This window comes from Natrix helvetica (genome assembly GCF_964273705.1).
Source record: "Natrix helvetica genome assembly, chromosome: 4".
NCBI lineage: Eukaryota > Metazoa > Chordata > Lepidosauria > Squamata > Natricidae > Natrix > Natrix helvetica.
This window is the reverse complement of record NC_138550.1, coordinates 125,378,896-125,397,563: the sequence shown is the minus strand read 5'-3', so window position 1 is coordinate 125,397,563 and position 18,668 is coordinate 125,378,896. Positions and strand designations below refer to the sequence as shown.

Here is an 18,668-nt window from a genome sequence, read left to right as displayed (position 1 = left end):
TTCCATTTAACTTTTTATTTGTTTATCAAAGTATAAAATGCAAAGGAAAAAAAAGCATGAAAAAGTAAGGAGAGAGGGAGGAAAAAAGAAAAAGATACCAACTTCCAACTCTCTTTAGCACAGTAGAAGGTAACATTACAACCACAACTTTTTGCTTTTACACAACAGTATGTACAAGCCATTTCTATAACAATAAGTCTGTCTAGTTAACAAAAACAAATTTTCATTTTTTCCCCATTGTAAGGACAAAATCTGGAAGCAATTTCAAAATAGAGACAAAATTAAATACATTCTCTTCTTTAGACAAAAGAATCAGTTTAACCATCTCTGCCTCTCTTTGCTGTAGGAGATAATATATCATTCATTCTCATATTTTCAAATCTAGTCAATAATATTATTCAGCATTACTTTAAAAACCTGAGGACATGTGTTTGCATACATAGTAAATTTATACATACAAAACTAAAGCTTTTTATCAGTACACATTTTGAACTTTTAAAAGTTCCTCCTTATTAATTAAAACATTTAGGTTACTCCCTCCAGCTTATCTTAGAATAGTGTGTCTTCTCATGAGACTCTATCAAGATCTCTTTTCTTGAAAAAATTCTCAGCTTCTGATAGGCTTTTAGTCTAATTCGTTTCTGAACAACAATAATGTAGGATTGAACTGAAAGGATTGAAATGTTTATCTATGGTGACTTTTTCACTGATATAGTAATGAAGTTCTAATTAAGTATTTTAAGCCTTTTTCAGGCAGATCCAAATTTTCCTAAAACCATTCTTTAAGATTCCCAATGAGCTTTTTAAACAAGTGAGGCATCTTGTTCCTGGAGTATTTTTGGTTTCAGAGTCTTGGGTTTTGTAATCCAATCCAATTTGTCTAGAAAAAAGGCCCACTCATACAAAGGAAAGCACTGCTCTTCTCCGCGGAGTAGAAGAATATTTACAATACTATAGGAGAGTTGGAAGGGACCTTGGAGGTCTTCTAGTCCAACCCCCTGCCTATATTGTTCCAGACAAATAACTATTCAACATCTTCTTAAAGACTTCCAGTGTTGGGGCATTCACAACTTCTGGAGGCAAGCTGTTCCACTGATTGTTATAACTGTCAGGAAATTTCTCCTCAGTTCTAAGTTGCTTCTCTCCTTGATTAGTTTCCACCCATTGCTTATTGTTCTACCCTCAGGTGCCTTGGAGAATAGTTTGACTCCCTCTTCTTTGTGGCAACCCTTGAGATATTGGAACACTGCTATCGTGTCTCCCCTAGTCCACTGATGGCAAACTTATGGCACGTGTGCCACAGGTGGCACACGGAGCCATTTGTCAGGGCACGTGAGGCGCTGCCCTGTCAGCTGGCCAGCGCGCATGTGCGCGCTGGCCAGCTGACAGGGAAGCACCTCGCGTGCCCTGACAAATGGCTCCGTGTGCCACCTGTGGCACACGTGCCATAGGTTCGCCATCAGTGGACTGTGCACGTGTACGCGCTGGCCAGCTGAATTCACCCTTTTTAAAGCCATTTTTCGCCCTCCCCAGGCTCCAGAGCCTTTATAGGAGACTGGGGAGGGCGAAAAGAGCCCCGATCTTTTCCCTCCCCGAAAAGAGCCCCGGAGGCCCTCCGGAGGCTTCATGAGCTTCCCTGAAGCCTCTGGAGCGCAAAAAAATGGCTCTACAGGCAAACCGGAAGTTCGGGAATGGACTTCTGGTTTGCTCGGAGGGTTGTTTTGATTGCTCCGCAGGCTTCAGGGAAGCACCCTGAAGGTCCCTGAAGCCTCCGGAGTGCTCAAAACAACCCTCCGAGCAAACCGGAAATCACTTCCGGTTTGCTCGGAGGGTCGTTTTGACTGCTCCAGAGGCTTCAGGGAAGCGTCCTGAAGGTCCCTGAAGCCTCCGGAGGGCTTCCAGGGGAGCGGGGTAGGCTGTTTTCGCCCTCCCCAGGCTCCTATAAAGTCTCTGGAGCCTGGGGAGGGCAAAAAAAGCATGCAAAAAAATGGGGGGGAGCGCCTGTAGTGCGCACATGCACACGGAGGGATCGCACATTGCATTATGGGTGTGGCATGCCCGCACACTACCCCCCCTGTGCTCCCCCCACTTAAAGCACGTGAGCCAAAAAAGGTTCGCCATCGCTGCCCTAGTCCTTCTTCTCATTAAACTAGACATACCCAGTTCCTGCAACCGTTCTTCATGTTTTAGTCTCCAGTCCCCTAATCATCTTTGTTGCTCTTCTCTGCACTCTTTCTAGAGTCTCCACATCTTTTCTACATTGTGGCGACCAAAACTGAATGCAGTATTCCAAGTGTGGCCTTATCAAGGCATTATAAAGTGGTATTAACACTTCACGTGATCTTGATTCTATCCCTCTGTTGATGCAGCCTAGAACTGTGTTGGCTTTTTTGGCAGCTGCTGCACACTGCTGGCTCATATTTAAATGGTTGTCCACTAGAACTCCAAGATCCCTCTCACAGTTACTACTATTGAGGAAGGTACCACCTATACTGTATCTGTGCATTTCGTTTTTCTTGCCTAAATGTAGAACCTTACACTTTTCACCATTGAATTTCATTTTATTAGATAGTGCCCAATGTTCAAGTTTGATATTCCTGCCAGCTTGGTGTCATCTGCAAATTTGATGAGTTCATTTAGAGGACATTTGTCAGAGGGCTCTAATTTTAATGGACCCACCAAATTTTTAGACATATCTCTCTGGTACAGCATCAATTACTTGTTACATGATTTCTCTTCCCAGGTCAGGCAAATGCTTCTCCATTGTGTAATTGAGGCACCATAAACTTGCTTTCTATCCCTGTTGAAACTTTCATTTGCTTCAGTCTCTTATTTCTACTCTTTGTGATTCTTCTTCCTCTTTACACTTTTCTTTTAATTTGTTTATTCCTGAAGTAATGACCCAGCTCACCCTTAATATTTCATATGTTGCTTACAAATAGATTCCAGTAACTCAACCCAGCTCTAGCCAATGCTTGCTTGTCTATTGCATCATATCATGAATTGGTCCTTTTATTGTTTCTCCAAGCCAAGCCAATTTTCTGCCCTGACAGGGCTTTGGTACTGTATTCACTTCTAACTGTAAACTACAATCTGGAGTTACTTATAACCCCATGAATTACACTGAAGAAATCCTCATTCAAAGTATCATATTTATTGGGGGCCTTTGGGAACAGATTATGACTAAGAAACACAGATTTGAGAAACACAGTTTTAGGTTCTTACACTATTTGACAGTGTTGGTTCTGTCCTTAGGCATAATTACAATTGTTGAATTTAAATGACTTCATACCAGCCTCTTCTCTGCCATTGTCTTTCCATTTACACCCAAGCTTGTGCTTTTTTTAAAAAAATGAATAAACAGCAGCATGAGTTTATCCAGAGTAGACAGGCAAAAGTACAAATGAATCTTTTCAGGTCTTCTGTAACTTTAATTAAATATTTACTGATTGCAGACTCAGCCCACTAAATAATTTGCTTGATTACCCCTAATTAACTATTTTTATTCATGCACATTTATACCTTTTTACTTTCATTTTATTATTTTAAATAATAAATAAAACTACTTTGTCAGATAAAAATGAAATGCAAAATCTAGTAAAACTGTCTATTTTCAGCATCTGTTATAACAGATGACAAACTTTACAGATATAAGACAATATATGTAGCATCTTAATATTCTTTCTCTAGAAAAAAAAACAGGTATTCTGTTTCTAACACAATTGGCAGTTTATATATTTCTACCTTACTGGTCTTCCATTTTTTACAGTGCTGAATCAATCAATTATATTTGAAGTGATACTATTCCTGGAAGTATTGTTTTAAAAATCCACTGAAATACAAATCGGCTGCTAAGAAGTCTTTACATTTTTATTCCGTTCCCATTATTTTTGGTTTTGGTCATTTCCCCTAAATTTAATTTCTCCATAATCTAATTATCACTATTGCCATCTGCATAGGTAAACATGGTAATAAATAATATCATGAGTAAAAAATACTTATTTTTATAATATGACTAATAACAGAAGTCAACATTCAATGAATTTATTTTTCAAAGTAAGAATAGCAGCATATAGAAGAGTAAAAAAAATTAAAATTATTGTACATCACTTGATTTTCAAATCATATTTATATCATGCAGAACCCAATATATTTTGTATTTAGTCCTTGGATTTTTCTTATCCTAAATTCCCTGTCAGTTGTTCCTAGTATTGAGGGCAGTTGTAAAACTTTTCATTTAAAATCCTATATTTATTAGTATATAAATTTAATTGCTTCCCATATTTAGTTACTCATTATATTCATCATTATGCTTCTTAGAGTTCTCTTATCTGTAGAAGATACTTTTATTTACCTTTTTCCTAGTTAATGAACATGTAATGGTTCTAAACACCAAAATATTAAAAAGATTCAGTTTTGTAAGTTTTTTTATTATGACCATTATCTGACTTATTTTGTCTTTCAGATTTCATTCTCTTGGGTTCTCCTTGGATGCAGGAGTCTTAAGTCCACCAAAAGAAAGTTCCTAGGTAAGGCTATGGGAAGGTAGGCCATAACTTTTGGTAAAATATTGTAGTTGATTGATAAGAGTAGGCAGAACCCAGGTTCAATGAATTGCTTTTCCAGAGAAAGCTGAGAAAAATATCTGCAAAAATGACAAATTGTTCCTAAATAAACAATACTAAATTGTATACTTTATAACTTCTAAAGATATGCTTCAGCTTCCCTTGAACTATTTCTGGACAGTGATAGTCAATCGAAAGCAATTTTATTAATTAATAATTAATAATGATTATCACCAGATATTGACTGCCATCCTGTGCAATACCCATTCATTAAGGATAAACTTCAGATTTACTTGAAAAACAAATATCTTTGGATAACCAGGTTGCATTAGATAAACAGGACAGCTTTCTGCCAATTTCATCTAATGAGATAAATAATTTTATGTATTTATTTGTATCCTGCATTTATTATTTTTACAAATAACTCAAGGCAGTGAACATATCCAACATACTTTCCTTCCTCTATTTTCCCCACAACCTGTAAGTTGAATTGGGCTGAGAGAGAGTGACTGGCCCAAAGTCATCCAACTGGTTTTTCATGGCTAAGTTGGGATTTGAACTCACCGTCTTTTCTTTCTAGCCTGGTCTCTTAACCTCTGGATTATTATTGTCTCTCAATAATCCATTCTTTTTATTTGAAATTGGCAATACTTATATATCATAATAATGAAATACATTGGCTCTGAAATATATTGTCATGCGCGCGATCAGCGACACACACCCTGCATTTGCTGCGTTTTTTTTGCCTTCCCCAGGCTCCAGAGGGCGAAAACAGCCTCTGCTGCCCCCCCCCCCCCGGACACCCTCCAGAGGCCTCAGGAGCTTGCCTGAAGTCTCGGGAGGGTGAAAAATGGTCCTACAGGGAACCCAGAAGTTCGGGAATTGTGACTTCCAATTTGTCCCTAGGGCTGATTTTCGCCCTCTGGAGGGAGCCTTCAGAAGGCTTCCCTGAAGGCTGCGGAGGGCGAAAATTGGCCCTATGGACAAACCAGAAGTCACCATTCCTGAACTTGCGGGTTCCCTACAGGGCCATTTTTCACCCTCTAGAGACTTCAGGGAAGATTCTGAAGGCTCCAGAGGGCGAAAAACTGTCCTATGAACAAACCGGAAGTCCGTTCCTAAATTTCTGGTTTGCCCACAGGGCTAGTTCTTTTGCACTTTGGAGGCTTTGGGGAAGCCTCCGGAGGGCTAAAAACGGCCTCAAAAGAAGACCGAAGTCTGCTGGCCAACATGTGCATGCATGCTGGCCAGCTGACAGGGCAATACCTTGCGTACCCTGACAAATGGCTCTGCGTGCTATCTGTGGCACACGTGCCATAGGTTCACCATCACAGGTGTATATTCTTTGAAGGCAGGAAAGCTGGAATATGCCATCTATTGCCTATTAAATAAGATTTTTATCTATGAAGCATTTGCATTTCACTCATTATAATTCTTTTGTAATCAATGACTCATAAGCAATATGGTACTTATTGAAGTAGAAATAAAATCATATCGATAAATGAAATAATAGAGATTAAACTATATAAATACAGACCTTGTTTCTTTCAACCCTTCTTTCTGAATTACTTCCAATATTTGCTTTGCAGTCATTGGTGAATTGGGATGCTTTTCCAGTGCCTAAAAAGAAAAATATGCAGAAGAAAGTATAGTTATCAATTTACAGTTCAATTATTGTGGTATTATGTAGGTTTTAAAGGTTTTTTTTAAAATGAAAAGCTCTACATTTTATGTTAACTATAAAGGCAATTGTAGCATATAACAGAGTTAGATTGTTAAGTCTATTTATATCAATTATTATTTAATATTATTTAATTAAATCCAAATAATTAAATTAATATTAATTCAACTATTAAATATTATTTAACAATTTATTCTCATATCACTATCATTTTCTTTTTCATTGTTTACTCTATTATTCCTTCATATATCAGAGGAAGCATCTTAGTGATTGCATAGAAAGATTCTTCACACAGCAGAGAATAAAATATGAATTTTAGGTATCATTACAAGTACAATACATGATTTATATTATTTCTATTTATAACATAATACAAAATTCAAAGAATTATCTATATTTATCTATAAAATATTTATATTTTGTTTATTTCTATAAATGAGTAAAAATATTTAAGTCCCGAACTATAGATTCAGGACGTACAACATACATTTATATATTGGACTTAGACTGCATTATTTCTCCTTCAACATTTCAAGAAGGGAGGGGGGAGGGAGGGAGGGAGGGAGGGAGGAAGCCTTGTGCACCCTTCCTGGTCCATATCATCAGTCCCTTCACACTGCCCCAACTTGTGCTTTCCATTTTAGATCCTGAAGTCATTTTAACACATTTTAGTGACAGAATGTGAAATAAAGTAGCAGGCAGTGGTGAGCTGAAGCATGGTCCTACCAGATCACAAGAACCAATTGTTAAATTGTCTAGAAATTTGCAGATTGATTGAAAGCAAAGCTGACTTAGGTAAGTGTATTATGAGAGCTGAGAGCAAGGCATCAGTCGCCTAATGGTGAGGCAACAAGAATGGAGCCAGCAGGACCAGTTATTAAAGATTTATTAGCTACCACCAGATATAGGGAATACATGGGATTTTGACACGGACCACTCTCACTACTACCTATCTGAGTCCCTGCTTGTGCTCCTTAATTAAGTAGATTAACAACAGATTTCTCCAAATTTATGGTACTCAGAGATGCTGGGTGCGAAGTAGCTTGGGAATTCATGGGCCTCACCCAAATCACTGAGGACCTGGATCGCAGTGGTGATTATACATGGTATATATTTTTGTCTTTGGACAGATGTGGTCTGAAGTTGAGGAATGTTACAGTACTTCTCATAGATTGATCATTCTGATTGTTTTTTAGATACTCCATAGCTATTCCCTTTGACAGGAAGGTAGGATCCACTTGATTCCTTTGCTCCAGGCACCCGAAGCACTCTACAGAATTCAGAGGGCACTTGGGGAAGCTTCTGAAGATAAGGTTCAACTGGGTTTTTAGTCATTTGTGATGAGCGAGCAGAGGCAGACCTGGATCAGATTGTCTCTGATGCCTCTCTACACATAGTTTCTGGAAGATTCTCAAAAGAACTTTTGAGAGATGAAACAGCACATATCTAGAATATCCTTAGAAGACAAAAGAAAGAATCTTACCAAATACAAGACGCTTCATTAAGGTCTGCCTTGTGACAAAAGCAGTAAAATATAGTTATTTTTCCACTGTGATTGCATCTATGGATTGCCATTTAATGACTTTCTGCACGAGTTCTGAAGACCTTTCTTTCCTACTTCAACACCCTTGTCAAGACGACTTGTAAGCCTCTCTTGAGTGATTGCTTTTGGTTGTTGAACTAACTGTGACGTGATGTTTTATTATATTGACATATGTTTTAATGTCTGTATTGCTGATTTTATTCTTTGTGTATGTGTCCTGAGATGCATATTGATTGATAAGTTATATTAAATATAAATAAACAAACTTTGTCCATGAACCTGTGTTTAATATTAATGCATTCAAACTACATATATGCTCTGTATGAGAAGAGCAAATTTAACTGAGGCTTGCAAAGTATGTTCTCATAATGGATCATAAATCATTAATGATTTAGTAATGTAATTATTGGATTACTAATATATCCAGTGTTACTAATACAAAGTAACACGAGCTAAGTGATATTCATCTAATTTTAAATTATATGTTTTGGACTCTAAGGATCTGATATTCAGTCTGTAGTGTCTCTTTTTCTTTTTTTAAAAAAAACTGCAATTTACTGTAAAATGCTTCACTTGAGAATCTGAATAATTATTGTTCCCACCTACTTGAGCATGGAAAACATGTTTTTTTCTTCCATAGAGAAGGAGTGAAAGATCTTTCATTCTTCCCCTTACCCCTTTTTTGCATGAAGAAAGGACTGCAGGATAGTGAGGATCAGGAGCAAGTCATGTTATCTATCTATCTATCTATCTATCTATCTATCTATCTATCTATCTATCTATCTATCATCTATCTATCTATCTATCTATCATATATATGTGTGTGTGTGTGTGTGTGTGTGTGTGTGTGTGTGTGTGTGTGTTACAACCCCTGGTATGCCCAAATATGGGAGGGAGCTCACTCCTCCCTCTTTATCCTCCCTATTTATCAGCACAAATACAACACACACACACACACACACACACACACACACACACACACATATATATATATATGTAATTGTACTGATAAATAAATAAAGGGAGACTAGGATAGATCTATTTCGAGCTAATTAGCTCTCATCAGCTAGCCATACCCTTACTGGGATTAGAACCCGGGCTGTATATATCTTAGGCAGGAGTCTTAACCACTAAGCCACGGGTTCTCTTCCTTATCAGTTGAGCCAGGGAAATAGGTATGTATTTATGTTACAACCCCTGGTATGACTAAATATGGGAGGAAGGTCACTACTCCCTCTTTCTGTCCTTTGGCTTATCACAAAGACCATGCAGGCAATTACAACACAAATATAAAAAGGCAACAGTAAAAATAAAAATATGGTTTTCTGCCTGCATGGTCTTTGTGATAAGCCGAAGGACAGAAAGAGGGAGTAGTGACCTTCCTCCCATATTTAGTCATACCAGGGGTTGTAACATAAATACATACCTATTTCCCTGGCTCAACTGATAAGGAAGAGAACCCGTGGCTTAGTGGTTAAGACTCCTGCCTAAGATATATACAGCCCGGGTTCTAATCCCAGTAAGGGTATGGCTAGCTGATGAGAGCTAATTAGCTCGAAATAGATCTATCCTAGTCTCCCTTTATTTATTTATCAGTACAATTACAACACACACACACACACACACACACACACACACACACACACACACACACACACACACACACACACACACATATATATATATATATATATATATATATATATATATATATATATATATATATATATATATATATATAATTGTTTTATACCATACATTTCCTTTCTATGTTGAGCAGTGTGCTCTCTAGTGCCCAAGATGTTGACATACAAGTATACATACAAACATCATCATCGTCATTATGATCTACACACACACACACACACACACACACAAACATTTTCCCGGGTGTAGGTATGCTGGTCTTGTTGTATTCGGGTCTTTTCCCGTTAAAAATTGAGATTGTCTTGACAAGGTTTCGGCGAGGTCTCACTCACCATCTTCAGGCTGGTGTTTTAGGCCTAAAGCATGGTTGGAGCTGCCGTCTTTCTATAAATCTTGGTGGGGAGGGGAGTGCTGGCTTTGTTTCAGAAAGTGGATTCATTGGTTGTGTGTTAGTATCATGATTGGTAGATTGGTCCTGACTGGTGCTGGCTGTGTGTCCGTTGTTGTTTTGTGTTGTAACGGCCTGGGTAGTGGGTGGGGCTCGTTTGTTGACTAGTGCTGGTTTCCAGATGTCTGGTAGACAGGAGGTATCATCACGTTTATTCATGTTGTGGGCTGTTTCTCTATTTCGATAGCTTCCATAATTATTCTCTTGAAACATTGCCAAGACAATCTCAATCTTACACGGGAAAAGACCCGAATACAAGACCAGCATACATACATATACATATACACACATACATACACACACACACTCACCCACACAAATATGTGGTAATATATAAACAAATAGGCAATAAAATCAATCATATTATAACATATATTATCTTCCATTATAGTATTGACTATATAACCATCAAAAGTATTTACTCATCTGTTTTTCTTTCTCCAATAAATATTTCACTTAATTCCACTCCTCTACCCTCCATATCTGTCTTTTAACCGTTTATAAAATAATTCCCATGTTAAAAAATAGTCCAAATCTTCTTTTCCTTTAATTTTTAGGGTTAACCTATCCCATCTCTGGACATTCCATAATTTTTTTGATTGAAGTCATCTTATCTTTGAGCTCATCTCAAAGCATGAATTTGTTTTACTACTCTTAAGGTAGATAAACATATAGATTTAGCTTATTTTGGTAAAAGCGAAAATATCTGTAACTTAAGAAATTCAATTCTTCGCAGTGATGCTTTGTCTGAAGATGATGTACCTGAGATGGAAACATTGACAAAGTTTTCATAGATACTAGAGGAAACTACTTACAACAGTTTGTTTAGTGACCATTCAAAGTTACAAGGGTACTGAAAAAAATGACCTATGATCATTTTCACACTTATGACAATCGTAGCATCCCCATGATCATATGACTTACATTGAAATGATTGACAACTGATTCACATTTATGACCATTGCAGTGTCCCAGGGTCAATTATCTTTTGAAAACTTCTGGCAAATAAAGTCAATGAGGAAACTAGATTCACTTAACAACCATGTTACTAATTTAACAACTGTAGTGATTCACTTAACAAATGCAGCAAGAAAAGTCATAAAATGGGGCAAAACTCACTTAACAAATTTCTCACTTAGCAACATAAATTTTGGGCTCAACTGTGGTCATAAGTTGAGGACTAACTGTATTTGACATTTTCTACAATGTCAGAACAAAAAGAGTTGTTAGGAGTCTTACCTTATTGTATTATATTGTATTGTAACAGAATATTGAAAGCTGGAAAAAGCTTTCTTCAAGTTATACACAACACAATCAACACAGAATTGTTTTGAATTTCTTTCTCACTTGTTTTCTTAGCATGTAAATACCTCTTCTCTATCAGTTTGGCCTTCTCCTCCCTCATTTCTTAGTCAAACCAATATTCCATCATTCCATCGTCTAAGCCAGTAGCCCCAAACCTTTTGGATACAAGGGACCAGCTCCATGGAGAGGTTTTTCCGCAGGCCATATTCCATTTCCTGCATATAAAAACGGGTCTGGCAATTCATAAAGCCTGAAATGCTTAATTGAATTGATAAGCCTGAAATGGGAGATTGAGATGGAGCTGAAATGTGACTTCCTTTTCCTTTGGTAGAAAACAAGGAATATTGTTCCTGGTAGCTATTGTCTGATAAATCCCAAAGTAGTTCAGGGGGACAGGACTTGTGTAAGTATTTTAGATGGAATTTCCCAGGACCAGTTTGGATTCAGAAGACTCCAAGCTGAAAGACACAGCTTTGGACATGCTGCATGTGTGCCAGGAAGAGCAAGAGAATGCCACTTTGGAGGCCCTGAATGAACCCCCGTCTCAGGAGGAGACTAGCAATCAAGCATCAGGACTGACAAGTTAGGAAACATGCAAGTCAAGTAATGATGGACCAGATTCTGATCCTCTCCTTATCCCTAGAATACACTGCATGGAATGTCAAGCAACACAAATGCATTTAATGAGATTTCTTGCCTATCAAGGGCATTCCCATCCTTGGTTGCTTAAACCCACAGTGGGCATTTTTAAGAACTATCATTGCTAGCATTCCTTTGATGGAAACAATTGCTTTCTTTACTGGAGCTCTGCATTTGTCTCTGGAACCTGTTGCCTGTAGAAATTTTGCTCCTTTGAATCCAGACTGTCAACCCACATTTAAAATCTTGGACATCTGAACCATCACCTGAACATCCATCTGTTTCTCCCCTTGATTCTTTAGAACTCTTTGTAGACAGGTTCTCTAGGAATTGGACAAACACACTGCACAAACCTGCAATTTTGTAAATGAACACCTGGAGGGAGGGAACCAGCTGAAATGTGAACCCCGGTCTCCCACATTAAAAAAACAGTGCTCTAACCATTAATGCTATTCAGCTCTGTGTGTGTGTGTGTGAGAGAGAGAGAGAGGGGGGGGGTATAATTATATGCTATCCTGTTGGCACCAATTCTTAGCAATCACATAGATTTTCTCTAGGATAATTTGTTCTCAACCTGGTCCCTTATGTCTTTAATTGGGACATGTATTGCCACTATCGTTGATTCCACTCACCCCTAGTCATCACCCTTTTCTCTCCACCTTTTTCCAGAATTATAGACTTCTCAGAAGAGCTAACGCTGAATCCTTCTGAAATATGATTATTTAAGTCTAGTCATTTGGGCTTCAAGTGAGAACTCTAAGTTGGTTTGCTCAATAAGCTATTTGTTTATTTTCTTGGGTATCTAGACTATATTCAGGAGTCTTCTCTGACCACTACACTTTTACTTTCTTGTTTCTTCAAAGTGAAATTATCGCTTCAATATAGTATCACAAGGGAAACAATTACCTGTGTGATTCTGAGCTGGGAATAGGTATGGATACCTCAAGACATGTGAATTTTTTTCCCCAAGTCCCTCACAGCTAGTCTACTAAGTCAGTGGTGGGCAACCTTTTTTTTCAACTGAGCCAAATCTCGCCAAAACCACGATTGAAATTTATTTTGAGAGCCACATTTTTAAAACCGAAAATACATAGGATGGTACACTGTTTTTAGTTTCAATAAACTCTGGCATTTGAAGCACGCAAGTTTTAAAGCTGTCAAGTTACAAGATCCTTGCATCCCTAACCCTTTAGGAAAAAAACCCCAAGGGGTCTTCAAACCTGACAGCTTTAAGACTTGTGGATTTCAACTCCCAGAATTCCTCCTCCAGTCATGTTGGCTCAGGAACTCTGGCATTGAAGCATGTCTTAAAGCTGTCAAGTTGCAAGACCCTTGCACCCCTAACCCTTTAGAAAAAAAACCCCCAGGGGTCTTCAAACCTGATAGCTTGAAGACTTGTGGACTTCAACTCCCAGAATTCCTCCTCCAGTCATGTTGGCTCAGGAACTCTGGCATTGAAGCATGCAAGTCTTAAAGCTGTCAAGTTGCAAGACCCTTGCACCCCCAACCCTTTAGAAAAAAAAAACCCAGGGTCTTCAAACCTGACAGCTTGAAGACTTGTGGACTTCAACTCCCAGAATTCTGAGAATTGAAGTCCACCAGTCTTAAAACAGCCAATTGTTACCTCTTAAAACTCCCCCATTGGTGGAGTCCCAAGAAGCGAGGAGGGAGAAAAAGAGACGGAGGCCAAGGAGCTTCCCCCCCACCCCCTCCCAGCAAAAATCTAACCGGGGAGCCGGGCGGGCAGTAGCAAATTAGCCGATCACGCACGCGGCGTGATCGGCTAATTTGCTACTGCCCGCCCGGCTCCCCGGTTAGATTTTTGCTGGGAGGGGGCGGGGGGGAAGCTCCTTGGCCTCCGTTTCTTTTTCTGCCTCCTCGCTTCTCGTCCCCGCCCGACTTCAGGATCCTCCACGCGGCGTGATTGGCTAATTTGCTACTGCCCGCCCGGCTCCCCGGTTAGATTTTTGCTGGGAGGGGGCGGGGGGAAGCTCCTTAGCCTCCGTTTCTTTTTCTGCCTCCTCGCTTCTCGTCCCCGCCCGACTTCAGGATCCTCCCTAATCATTGTGGGTTGAAAAGAAAAAAGGGAAAGGGGCGCTTGTTTTGAAGTGCCCGAGAGGAGGGAGGGGAGCGGGCGCCCGGCACACAGAAGAGCCGCATTAAAATGTGTAAAGAGCCGCATGTGGCTCGTGAGCCGCGGCTTGCCGACCACTGTACTAAGTGACAGTCTATAGTGCAGATAATATTAATTCAATTTTTTCAGGTCCTTGACCTTTGTTATATAGAATTTGCAGATTATTTGCATTTTCAACTATCAGATTAGTATCTTCAGCAGAGCACATCTTATTCATATTCCTTCTTCCAGTTTGAAAATCACCTTTTCCCCAGTTCCTTATATTCCAAATATAGGTTGAATAGATGACTTATCTCACTCCTTTGCCAACATGGAAGCCATTTGTTTGGCCATGTACTATTCTTAATCATCATCATTATGATTTTTTATATTTGTAAGCTGCCCAGAGTTACCTTAAGATGGGCAGCCTACAAATTTTATCAAGAAATAAATAAACGAAGCTTCATGTCCTGTTGATAGGTTTAGAGTGAGTAAAATTAATTTCTAAGCACATTCCACAGTTTGACATTGTCAACACAATCAAAGACCTTTTTATAATCATTGAAGCACATAAATCAATGACTTTTTTTTGGTATTCTATTGTTTTCTCAAATATTCAATATGATCAGCAATACCGTGTTTCCCCCAAAATACGACAGGGTCTTATTTTCTTTTTACCTACAAAATATGGCTTGGGCTTTATTATGGGGGGAGGGTTTATTGTTTACTGCTCTGGGCGCACGCTCTATGGTTGTGGGCAGCTGCCTGCAGAGTGCACAACCATAGAGCGTGCGCCAAGAGTGGTTACTCCCGAAAGACTCGGGTTGGAAGCCGCAGAAAAAGACAGGCTGGGATGGCAGCGGTGGCAAGGTGCCCTGGCTCTGTAATGAGAGCTGGGCCATGCATCGTGAGGCTGGGAGGTGGGTGAGAGCGGAACAGCCGCTCATGCAACCCCCCTCTCCAGCCGTGCAGAGCGCCATTCACTGGCATTTTGAAGGTGCAAAGCCGCGGGAGCCGGGCAGCGGCGAACAGGCGCTCACATGGCTTGGCGATACCCCTAGGTCAGTGAATGGCGCTGTGTCCAGCTGCAAAGGGTGTTTGCTGGGTGTCTGCTCGTGAGTGTGGTCGCTTCATGGCTGTTGTGTTGCACTGCTGCGACAGCACAACACAGCCATTCGCCCATGAGGTTGTGCCCGGCTCTTTGGGAGCCCGCTCACAAGAGAGCAGCCGCCCGGCAACCCCCCTCTTCAGATGGGCATAGCATTGCTCACCAACCTAGCGGTATCCCAAAGGCACCAAGCAACGCAATCACCTTTGCCTCCCCCCAGGTTCCCACGGCTTGGCACCTTCAGGATACTGCTAGGTTGGTGAGCGGCGCTCTGCCTGGACGGAGGTGGGGGGGTTGTCCAGGGGTCTTATATGCGGGGGGCTTATATTTTTGCCCACCAGAAAAATGTGGCATGGCTGTATTATGAGGGCATGTCAGTAATTACTTATTTTAATAAAGCTTACCTTGCAATTATGTGTTGTTATATTGGCTCGGTTTAGCTATTACTTTTAGACATTTGGGAATTGGTGCCACCTTGATAATTTCCCTGTGGCCTCAGCTTTTCAAGAACAGTGCCAAGTCAGTTTTGGAATTCAGAAAATCCTGTCTGTACTGGTCAATATAAACTATCTCTTGTTTTAGTATGGTATGCTCCATAGCTCTATCTTGAGGATATCTTTAATTAAACAATTTAGGCCCTTTTACCCAGGTTAAGACAATGTTGCACCTTTTGCAGTGTGCAACCATTCCTTAAAACCTGGAGACTACTCCCTCCATCACCTATGATGGAGTGACTGTTTTGAATTAAAGGTAGTCATTTAATTTACAAAATATTGCAAAATATTGCAAGTTTGGCCACTGAAATACAAAAATGGAATTTGGACATCTCGGAAATACTGATATCCAAATCATTATTTAATGCCATACACACATATAATTTATTGATATACTACTAAAACTTTTTTTGCGATGACCTTTAACTGAGTGAAATGGTGCATTATAAGGAAACAATTTTTGTTAACTTTCAAAGTATATCCAAAATACAGAACCTAGGACCCCTGAGAGAATGAAAATTGGAAAGTTATAGCTACTTCAGTGCTACTGGCTACTGATGTGCTACTGGGCTGCTGCTACAGGCATGTGGTTTTCATTTGCAACATTTAATGATAATTTCCCAGTCAGTCTCACAATTCCTCACTCCTTTCCTAATCCAGCAGCAGCATTTACCTGCTTGTTAGAAAAGAAAAGAAAGAGGAGGAGGAGAGGAGGGAGGAACAGGGAGGAAGGAACTCCTATGCACCCTCCTTTGGCCATATTACCTCCCTATATGCCTTCCCCAACCCATCCAGCACCTCTTACACACACTCACCCATTGTCCCTAACTTATGCCTATCTCGCATGCCTTCCCTAGCCCATGCATCACTCTTGGGCATCTCCCATATACATTTTTGAGACACTTCCCCCCCCCCCCCTTACTGTCTCTAACTTGCATGGCACATCTTCCACACTCACAAGCACCTGCAGGTACTCTTCCCAACTCACATATCCATATGCTATCTCCATTCAGTGTGGCACCACTCATACAAATTTGCACCCCCATGCATTTTTCTTGACCCATGCTGCCCCCTGCACACCCTATCTGACCCACAATTCATCGCTTCATACTCCTATGACTTTATACACCCTTTTTAACTTGTGTGGTCCTTGCATACCCTCCCTGATCCACACAGCATCTCTCATGCAACCCAGGTACCCTTCATCCACACTGCCTTCCTGTGCACCCTACCTAACTCATGCAGCATCTCTGGCATGCACCCACGTACCCTTCCCAACCAAAACAATACTTGCTGTTCACCCTCACATATCATTCCTGATCTACAGTTCGTTCCTCCCTTCTCCATCTGGTAGTAGCCACTTAACTGTCAGCTGGCCTTGGACTTGCAACTTCCTGCTCACTTTCCCACCAACTTTTTCTTTACAAGCTTCCCACAAGTAAAGTAAAATGGTAAGGAATTCAAGGAACAAAAGGAAGGAGGTAATCACATTGACAGGAAGAGAAAGAAGATAGGGAAAGTGCAGGGAGGAGAAAAACAGGAAAGGAAGAAAGGGAGAGGAAAAATGGAGGAGGAAAGGGAGGTTGGAGAAGAGAAGGAAGGAAAAAAAGGGAGGGAGAAAGCAATAGAGGGAAGAAGGAAGAAGGAGTGTGGGGATAGGAAAAGGAAGAAAGGGGGAGAGAGATAGGGAAGGAGGCAGGAAAGAAAGAGGAGGGAGGGAGGGAAGAAAAAGGAAGTAAGTAAAAAGGAGGAACATTTACAGAAGTGAAGTGAAGTGAAAGGGAGGGCAGGAAAAGAAGATTTGTGATGCTTCCTGCCAGCTTCCCACAAGGAAACTCAATGGGGAAGGCAGCAGGAAGTCAGAAGTCGCTCCTGCTCTTTTATTGCACACTCTTGGTATACGTTTCTCTGTTAGATAAGGAAATATCTATGAAATAATTACCAGGTTATCTCATATGCTAACTAGCACTTAGGAGGATGGAAATGGCATAGTGAAAAACAGAGTTTCTCTCTTCCTGCAAACAACTAAAAGCTGGTTTGCTTTTGTCCCTATCATGTTAGTATGTTTGGATAAAATAAGTAAAATCAAGAAATATTTGATTGCACTGTATGAGTTCCCTCATTATAGTTGTTGAAAGGATGCTGGTTCATTGTCTAAAGCGGGGGTGTCCAAACTTGGGAACTTTAAGACTTGTGGACTTCAACTCCCAGAATTCCCCAGCCAGCCATGCTGGCTTGGGAATTCTGGGAGTTGAAGTCCACAAGTCTTAAAGTTCCCAAGTTTGGACACCCCTGGTCTAAAGGAAGTTTTCCTAAAAATGGAAGTGACTTCAAATTGTCATGTTAAAAATAGAACTTCTAGATAGTTGTTCCAACGTGAGAAATGTAGCCTGGAATTTATCAAAGGGCAGCCATCATTTAATGATTGCAATTGGGACCAGAAACTTGGTTGTTGTGCAAAGTGATCACTAAGTGAATAATCGTGAGACTTATAATTTTATTTCCATTTTTCTTTGCTTTACAACATTAGAAGGCTGTGACCCCAAACAAACCAGGGGAGACCAAATAGGAAGATAGGTTTCTGGACTCACAAGAAAGCCAGGTAAAAAGGCAAATTTTATAGCCCTTGTTCCCCACTCCCCATCTTTGGGAATGCTCACCCTGGAACTGGGATAATTAGCAAGGGGAAGTATTTATATTTACATTAATTGGAGAGCAAGGGATTACAAGAGAGTAAGCAGGCACACAATAGGGAATACATTTTGAAAGGAATGCGCTAGTGCAGGCTATTTGCCTAGCCTGCTTATTTGATTTGCCTTAGGAGCCAAACAAAAGCTTTCAATGTGAAACTGATTAGGATCTTGTCAGTGTTAGGTTCTAACCAATGAAGATCATACAGCTGAGCTTGTTAACTTGTTGTTAGTACTTTTTAGGGATTATGCCTCCTGTGGAAAAAAAAGGGCTCAGAAAGAGGCAAATCAAATGGGCAATCTTTCTGCTCTGTCCGAGACAAATGGGGGGAAAAAAGGTGAGGCACAGGACACCATGTGACTGTAATAGTGAAACACATCACTGAGAGAGACTGGGTGGAGGAACTGCAAAAGTCATAAATGTATGCATTGATT

General features: G+C 40.1%; 1 protein-coding gene across 2 annotated transcripts in view; it reads right to left on the bottom strand.

Moving 5' to 3' along the window:
• The window catches only part of ASXL3 (ASXL transcriptional regulator 3), a 136,156-nt gene that overhangs the window by 101,764 nt on the left and 15,724 nt on the right, over positions 1 to 18,668 (bottom strand). For both annotated transcript variants that reach the window (XM_081950546.1, XM_081950545.1), the window contains exon 2: positions 6,103 to 6,185. In XM_081950546.1, coding sequence (XP_081806672.1) covers positions 6,103 to 6,185 — 83 coding nt within the window. The remainder of the gene's footprint in view (positions 1 to 6,102; positions 6,186 to 18,668) is intronic.